Below are 8660 nucleotides of genomic sequence, written 5' to 3'. Positions count from 1 at the left end.
ACCACCACACAAAGTCTAATCAGAGTCACCTTCAGTCCCAAGTTTTTACTGAAAAAACAGGAATTAGGATTTGTCAGAGTGGCTGAGGTGGACCTGATGGACCGCAGCCTTAAATTGTCACGTGATGTTTAAATTTACACCTGAAAAAGTAAAAAAAAATTAAAATTAATTTTTTTTTTTTTTAAATCCAGAAATTCATGTTTCAAGTGCTCAAACGTATCCCATGACGTCAGGTTTGTATTGGGATTAACTGAGAGACAGGGAGAGAGCGGGCATGCGTGCCTTTGCGCGCATAGGGGCGGGGCTTGTGTGTGACGCGAAGGGTCTTTTCGGTCTGTGCGCAGCTGCTTCAGTTGTAGTTTTTCTACGTGTTTTAAGAGAAAAAGTGAATGAAGACATCAGACAGAGAAGAGAAGTCCTCCTCCTCGGTTTAAGTCCAGCCTCACCCTCTCTCAGATCATCTCCATCATTCTCCAGCTGAGATGTGAGTACTCCGACTCATTTTTTATTTATTTTAGGCTTTTTAAAACCTCTAAAATCATTCACTCCATGTCTGCTTTTAAAAAAACAAAGTGTAATTGACAGACTATAGAGATTTCTCATTAACTTCCGTGGTGGGTACAGCTACAGCACAATTCAAACTCCTTTTTTTCTCATTAATTTATTTTTTAAATCAATTTTTATCTCTTAATTTATGGATCAAAAGCGAAACTTATCTGGAAATGTCAGTGCTGAGACTGCAGAAGTACGACCGTGACTCACCGGGTGACTCACCTACAAAACTATCCATCATCAAACAGTGTGATCGGCTGAGCTGTGATGCTTTAATTTCCTGTCACACACACACACACACACACACACACACACACACACTGAAAAACAAAGACTTAAACAGATCACACAAAGCTACAAACACCTGGGAGTTTTTAGAGAAAAGAGAACCCACTGTGGGGATGTTTTTGGTGTGTTTTGTCCCGTGGGGGGAGGGGAGTGATTACTTGGTGCATGTTGATCTCCATCAGTCAGTCAGACTCCTGCTGCTGCTGCTGCACTAATCTTTCTCCATTTTGCGGGTGGAAAACAAGCCTGCTGGCAGTAACACTGTGTGTGTGTGTGTGTGTGTGTGTGTGTGTGTGTGTGTGTGTGAGAAACTGTTTATTTTTTATTTTTTTAATTTGTCCTTTACCTCTTCTGAGCTGCTGAGGCTGTTTCATCCTCGGAGACTCTGATTTTGTGGACGGAGGCCAAAGTTTGATGAGTCATGTTTCTATTACTGAATTAGAGTTTGTGTTTGGAATTCAGGCGGCGTTCCTGCTTTTAAGGTCTAACAAATTACAGTCACTCTGTGTTCCTGAAAATCATCTGCAATCTTACTTCAAAGGAGTTTTAAAATATAAAATTAGTAGCACAAAAAAGTTTATTATATTTATTAATTATATTGTATTTTTTGTCTGAGCCAAACTAAAGAGTGCTGTGCTCCTCCCAAACCTGCAATCACCATCCTGATTCATTCATGAGCTGTGCTCATTGAGGCTGGCTCTCCATGAAAAGCTTCCAGCTCACGACTGTCTCAGCTTCACTGCTGCCGATGAGTTAAGAAATCAAGAATGCTGCACACCTTTTAAATCTCTTGTTTTCCTTTTTTCTTCCTTAAAACAAATATTTCGTCATTTTAAACCAAGTTCATCTCATTATTATTATTACATCATTATTATTATTATTATTATATGTCACACAGGGGCGTTTCCAGGGGTGGCACCAAAGGAAATCAGACTATTTAGTCAGAAATATTTAATCCGTGTAGAAAACAGGAATTTCTTTCATGCTCTTGTGCAGCCATGCATCTGATTACTGATTTAACATTTGAGATTTGGAGCTGCACAAGAATTAAAAGTTAATCTTGTGCTGGATAATTGTTTTGCTGTTTTAAACCTGAAACCTTTCCAGAACTGTAACTACACCTCCATCATTGTTCTACACCACAGAACAACCGTGATTGGTCCATTCAGCACCGTGTTTCCTCCTATGTGTTTCCAGCTATTACTTTTTGTTAAACTGAAAGAAAAAGAAGGAATCAACAAGTAATTTGGTGGTGAAATCACAGAGCAACAGTCACACACCCACACAAATAAAAATGCTCACAGCTGTATATGTCGTAGGCTCTACACAAAAGTATAACTCACGCCTGAGACGTAACCACCATTATGTCATCATGTAGAAGTTTCTTGTATTTTTTTTGTAGTTTCACTGATTAGTCAGAGTGATGAAAAAGCGTGGTGCCAGAAACCCGGTGATTCACCTGCTTTTAAATGTGGAAAAATTATCATTATAAAGTTCATACGGATATGAATGATCAAAGTGTGTTTAAGAACACAAAGTAATACACAGTAATACACACACACACAAATGTAGAAAAAAAAAAGTAAAATTTGTGTCCCAGAAGCACGATTCAGTAAATCTGAGTATTCCACAAGCTGCTGTGCGACTTGTTTCTGGAGACAGGGTTTGGTGAGCCATCCATGGTCACCCAGCTTCTTACGGTCTCTTCTGCTACCTTTGCATAAACATCGGTACCCCAGAGACACTTTGGTACACGACAGCTTTCTTCCTATTGTTGAGTTCTTAGTTCCTAAATACTTTTTGAGCTTTAAGTAAACTTTTGCTGCTAAACAGATGTTATTTTCTAGAGAGAACCACGTAGAACCTTAAGCTACAGATCTGATATACACACAATGTGTATATATACAGTATTTAAAAAATCAAGGCAGCAGTCGGCTTTGGAAAGTGAAGGCAACACTGCAGTGCCTTTAAGCAGCATTCTTTTAAAGCTGTTTTTCCCCTCTGACATGTCAGCCCTGCATCACTGTCTGCTCTCTCAGTGCCTCCACAACCCCTACATCCACCTCTGGACTCCACAGGGATGTTTAGTCAACACGTCATCTTTATATATATATACAGCACATAAGCCTGAAGTGATGCGCTCAAAGCCTATATCTACCTCTAACTGTATTCTACTGCTGGGATAAATCAGTCATTTCTGACTGAATTCCTGTTACCAAACTCACATTTCCCCTGCAGGTCGACTCCAGATGCAGCAGGGACTCCAGGAGCCCCCGGGGCCCCGGAAGGTGAGGGGGGTCCTCCATCTCAGGCCCCAAACCTGACGAGCAACAGACGACTCCAGCAGACACAGGCACAGGTGGACGAGGTGAGGACTGCAGCTCACTTTGAGCAAATGGAAAACGTATCAGTGGCAGATACCCTGATGGGTGTTTTCGTCCCTCAGGTGGTCGACATCATGCGCGTGAATGTGGACAAAGTCCTGGAGAGAGATCAGAAGCTGTCAGAGCTGGACGACCGAGCCGACGCCCTGCAGGCCGGAGCCTCGCAGTTCGAGAGCAGCGCTGCCAAACTCAAGAACAAGTACTGGTGGAAAAATTGCAAGGTGGGTGTGACACAAGGAGATTTTTCGATGTTTCCTTCCCATCACCCCACACTCTCCCCTCAGGTTGGTTTCTTGTAGCAGATAGTGTGACCTCGGATTTCTGAGCAGAAACTACCCTTAAATGCTTTTTTTCATAGATCCTCACGCATCAAACTCACACAACACAACATTACTGAAATTATGATCACAACAGAGCTGAAGTAAATATTTGGAGTTACAAATCATGATTGCAGCAACATTAGGTGCACCTAGCTAAAACTGGGCTGGACCCCTTTTGCCTTCAGAACTGCTTTAATACTTATAAGCACTGATTCAGCAAAGTGCTGGAAACTTACCTCAGAGATTTAGGTCCACATTTTCACGCAAGCGCTGCAGATTTGTCATCTGCACATCCATGATGCAAATCTCCTGGTCCCCGAGGTGCTCTGTTGGATTGAGATCTGGTGACTGTGGAGGCTGTTCGAGTACACTGAGCTCACTGTCGTGTTCAAGAAATCAGCTTGAGATCATTTTAGTTTGTGCTGGAAGCAGAATATGGATGTACTGTGGCCATAAAAGGATGGGCATGGTCAGCGACTAAAGTCAGACAGGCAGTGGTGTAGAGATGCTCTTCTACATATTTTAGTTGGAATGAATAGTTGGCTTGCTATCAGCTCAAAGCTGTCTGGCAATGCTCCTCTGACTTATGACATCATCATGGCCATTACTGCTCGCTGGATATTCTCTGTTTCATGTCATTCTTTCTAAACCCCAGAGATGCTTGTGCAGGAAAATCCCTGTGGATTGTTTTACATGTCAACATGCTGCTGATTAGATATTTGTGGTAACAGGTTTTTAAGCAGGTTACATCCCTCATTGTGTAAAAGAGTTCAGAAGATTTTGAAATTATCTTTAATATAATCAATGTGTTGTTTTCAGGTTAATCTGTGATCATAACAGCTAGAAATGAAGCTGCACGAACAGTTTCAACTTAGTGCATTTAACTTATCCATCACCACTTCACACCATCTCCTCTTCATCCATCCAGCCTCAGCTGCCAGGTCTTTTTTTATCTCAGCGTCAGTCCATCAAGCTCCGCCTCCCCTGTGTGCAGTTCAGACCGTCCAATCGCTGGATGGCCTGAGGAGGAAGAGGATTACATTAGAGGAGAGGAGGAGAGACTGTTTGACTGACAGCAAAGTCAGAGAGAGGAAGAGGAAAATCTCAATCTGGATTAGAGTGACAGTCAGGGATTAAAGAGCCAGCTGTGATGTGTGACGTAACTCCTCCTATCCAACACACACACACACACACACGTTTGTACATGGATATATCCGAACAATCATATGTGATGTATTTTATTCTGCTTTAATGACCCACACTGTTACCATAAACACACTCATGCTCTCACAGTCAGCAGAGAACAAATGTGGATTCATACGCCGCTGAAAATAGTCCCAAACAAAATGCTCTAAAAACACACAAAAACGTTTTCTTTTAGCTTTTTAAATGACAGTTATGAGATTTTCCTTATTTATATGTAAACACTGAACACACGCACACACACGCACACACACACACATATTTCAAAGACACAGTTGCCACCAATCTCTCTCTCTCTAAACCTCTTGTTCTTGTTAATCTCTCTCGCCCTCCCCCCATCAGAGGTGATTTCCTGCCTGTTTCACTCAAATGTCATCATGCGGATTTTATTTATGGAGAATTTAGATCAACACACACGCACACTGTGCAACATTACATATATTAAAATCTGCAGGGCATCATCTGCTTTATATTTCTAGATGGTCACGCCTAATTGGTTAATTTAAACTCTTTTTATTTTGATTCTTGGCCTCTCCTTGCATGACTCAAACTTCAAAAGCTTCCCTTAAAGGCAGTTATTGTAATTTCTTATATTTAAAAGAAGTTCAAAACCTCCCAAAATTTAACTAAAGCTTAAAAAAAGGGAATGAGATATCAGCTGAAGTTGCATTATGGACAGGCAGTGCCACGAGTACAGTGTCTTTATTTAATGATGTAAGAAATTAAACATGCATTCTATTTCAAGCAACAGCCTGGGAAAGGAAATGGGCAACAAAAAAAGTCCAAAGTTAAAAGAACAGCAGCGCACATCTAAAATCTACAAATTCTGCCCCCTGGTGGTGAACATTTTAGTCCAAAGTTAACTACAAAAAGTACCTTTTAAAATGAAAAACCACATTTCACAGAGAAACAATTACTTGCTCAACAAAAATGACTCAATAATATCAAAGTTATATGAATCTCTATCTCAGACTCACACATGAGTGCAGAAACAGCTTGTTTAGCATCAAGGGAAATGTAATTAGTTCAGTCCAGCTTAATATACAGAGATAGAGAGAAACTTCAGACTGTGAGAAGAAAGAGAAATAAGGACTTTAAATGTATATTGGCAGGTAAATAAACTGAGGTTATAATTAATTATTACTTCTACTTATGCACTGTTTCTACTTAAAAGTGAAACTTTAAAGTGAAAGTTTATTTCTGGATAGGACCACAGTGCTCTCTCTGTAAAGGGCTCAAACAGGAGCCAGCGCTTCTCAACAAACAAGCCAGCTGAGGTGGACGCATGTCTGGGTTAGAAGAGACCCTGAGCAGACTGAAGACAAGCTGGAGAGATGATGTCTCTTTGCTGGCCCAGGAACACCCCAGTATCCCCTGAGGAGCTGGAGGAGGGGGTTGGAGCCTGATAAGCAGCAGACGATGGAGGGATTTATTGTCTGGGTGGAATTAAACGTCTGTTTCATCTTCTTAAGCTCATGTTTTGTTTCTGATGTCTCTGTTTGTTTGTCTTTCTTCCAGATGATGATCATCATGGCCGTTGTAGGTGTTATATTTGTTGGCGTCATTTTCTGTGAGTAAACTAAAGCCTTCTCTTATTTTTGCATGTGGTTTCTTGACCTCCTCATGTGCACCTGTGGACCATTTTCAGTATGGAGGTTCAGCTTCCTGGAAGCCCTGTTCTGCTTCTTCTGCAGAAACATTAGAACTCATTTTAAGGAAGGTTTGCAGACACACTCTGCCGATTAGGAAGTGTTTTGATTAAAGCTGCAGATTTAGCCTGTGGCAGATTTCAGGTGGTTTTTCAAAGGCTAGCGAATTGTCAAAATGAACATCATTTTTCATTAAGTAATACTTGAAACTAGTGACAGAGTCTGTAACTTAACTATAACGGAGGTTATAGTCGGACCTCTTTTTTTAATATTCAGTGGTGCTTCCTCCTGCTGGATTAAGGTACATCCACTTTACTTTCAGACCTGGTAGCTACACCCATCACTGACCGCTGTCTGCACTCAGAGTTGCAGATCCTCATGTAAAATCAGACCAGTTTGATGCAGAAGGTGATGTTTGAAAGTACAGAGCAATCAGAGCAGTCATTTAAAAGGAAAAAGAAGCTTTTATAACCCTCAGAGTGCAACAGACTGTAAAATTCTCCTAGGTCGTCTCCTGGTGCACCTCTGGATCATCTTCAGCTTGTCTGCTTTTTTTTTAATCACTCAGAGACAAATATCTGTGTTTGCTGTCCTCAGTGTATTTCTTCCACTGAGCTGCTCTTCAGGGATGGACGCACAAGTCACAGGACGAGTCTGCACCACCGAACGCCAAATCCAAACTCTCCTCAGTGCTCCTCCACCCCAGCGATGCCTTCCTCCAAAGCCTCCATGCATGCTCACGTAATGTGCTCCACTACCTCCTTATTGTGCCTCTGCACGAGGCCGGTTTCCTGACTTTGTTATCGGGTTGGGTTTACTGCAGGTGTGAAATCTGTTGACCCAGGTTTGTCCTTTAAACACTGAAACAAGAAGAAAAAACCTCCTGCTGCACCTGGTTTTTCTGCAGCTCAGTGCACATAAGATTCATGGACAGGAAGCATTGTGAGGTTTACTGGACACCAGTAAGAGCTGCAGTCGAACAGTCAGGTAGCTTCTCTTCAGAGGGCTTCTGAGTGACCCAGAGGGATGTGAGCAGCATCCAAAAGAGCTGTTTGAGTTCCTTAAATACAAAGGAAAGGAGCATCAGTGCCTCCTTTATTACCTCCTTTAGCAGAGGATACACTGGAGCAATGCCATCCCATAATTCACAGCAGACTAATCCTGAAATAAAATGATCAGAAATCATGTAAATAACTGCTGAGGTTTAAGTGTTATACTGCATATCTCTACTGCAAAGTAAGGCTTTGTGCTTTAAATATAAAATCATCTGTGCATGAAGATGATCATCTATCCAAGTACATTTAGGCGTACCATAACTCAATTTGCATAATGCAGCCTTTTTTTTTTTCATCGTCAGTCATGGAAATCTTAATAAAGGTAGGAGTGACACTATCATCTGATCAGGAGGAAGGGAGATTAGAGATATTCATCTTTTACAAAAGCTGTAGCTTTAAAGCAAGACAAAAGCCTGCATTGAACAAAAGAGTGCAAACCTTCTTGAAACCCATCGTCTCTGTCAGGCTTTAAAGTTTTGATGATCCAGCTAATGCAGAGGAAGCCCGACTATGATGAAACTGCTCTTCAGTGCACCTTTAGGAACAGCTTGTAGCCTAAATCGACCAATTCTGACTTTCTCGCTCTTCATCCTAACGTTCACGCCACCAGTCCTCATGATTGACACCAAAATCAGGTTTCCTACTCGAGCTTTAAACATTTAAGCGCAGCAGCTTTTTCTTTGTGTTAAACCTGGGTTTACAGATCCCTGCTTGGTGCAGCGACCGTTACTGAGCAGAAATCTAACTTCCTGTGTGATTAAGCCACCTGCTCGCTTTCCCAGCTTCCGTCCGGAGTTACGATGCCGCGGCTGTCCTGCGTTTGTTTCATCGTGTTGTGAACCAACCGAGTTTTGTTATCTGTGGTTTGAATGTTTAACATGTTTCTTTGTTCAGCCTGAATCTGATTCCTGTGTGTGAAGGAGCTTTGAGGCTGAAGTGATTTATTAACCTATGATATAAATTAGTCCATCTTAGACCAAATGGTGGAAGGTGGGAGTCGCTCATCATCATCATCATCAGTGTTTCTTCTGTACTTCTTTGACACGCTCAGAGAGAACAGCCTGGACTTTCAAATAAAGTCATGTTTGCTACACACACACAGCACGTTTGTGTCTCATTTGTTTGATAGCTTTAATATTCTTCAGCCTAAATACAAACTACAGGTTTTAAAGGGCTCGTGTTTTAATTGAGTGCCATGTTGAATATGCA

The 8660-nt window shown here is 41.5% G+C and overlaps 1 protein-coding gene across 1 annotated transcript; it reads left to right on the top strand.

Moving 5' to 3' along the window:
- The first annotated feature begins 274 nt into the window (after nucleotides 1–274).
- Nucleotides 275–7161, top strand: vamp1a (vesicle associated membrane protein 1a). The gene is made up of 5 exons (XM_005457530.4): nucleotides 275–484; nucleotides 3079–3208; nucleotides 3287–3445; nucleotides 6266–6317; nucleotides 6994–7161. Coding segments are annotated over exons 1-5 (360 nt in total). The 5' UTR covers nucleotides 275–482; the 3' UTR covers nucleotides 7011–7161.
- The last annotated feature ends 1499 nt before the right edge of the window (nucleotides 7162–8660 follow it).

Source organism: Oreochromis niloticus, linkage group LG22 (assembly GCF_001858045.2).
Source record: "Oreochromis niloticus isolate F11D_XX linkage group LG22, O_niloticus_UMD_NMBU, whole genome shotgun sequence".
Taxonomy (NCBI): domain Eukaryota; kingdom Metazoa; phylum Chordata; class Actinopteri; order Cichliformes; family Cichlidae; genus Oreochromis; species Oreochromis niloticus.
The sequence above is the reverse complement of the archived record's forward strand: the minus strand, read 5'-3'. Positions and strand labels throughout refer to the sequence as shown.

What these genes read in the sequence shown, in the direction of transcription:
- vamp1a (XM_005457530.4), top strand. An exon ending in CACAGGCACAGGTGGACGAG is followed by an intron (nt 3,209 to 3,286) that starts GTGAGGACTGCA and finishes TTCGTCCCTCAG; the next exon opens with GTGGTCGACATCATGCGCGT. An exon ending in ACTGGTGGAAAAATTGCAAG is followed by an intron (nt 3,446 to 6,265) that starts GTGGGTGTGACA and finishes TCTTTCTTCCAG; the next exon opens with ATGATGATCATCATGGCCGT.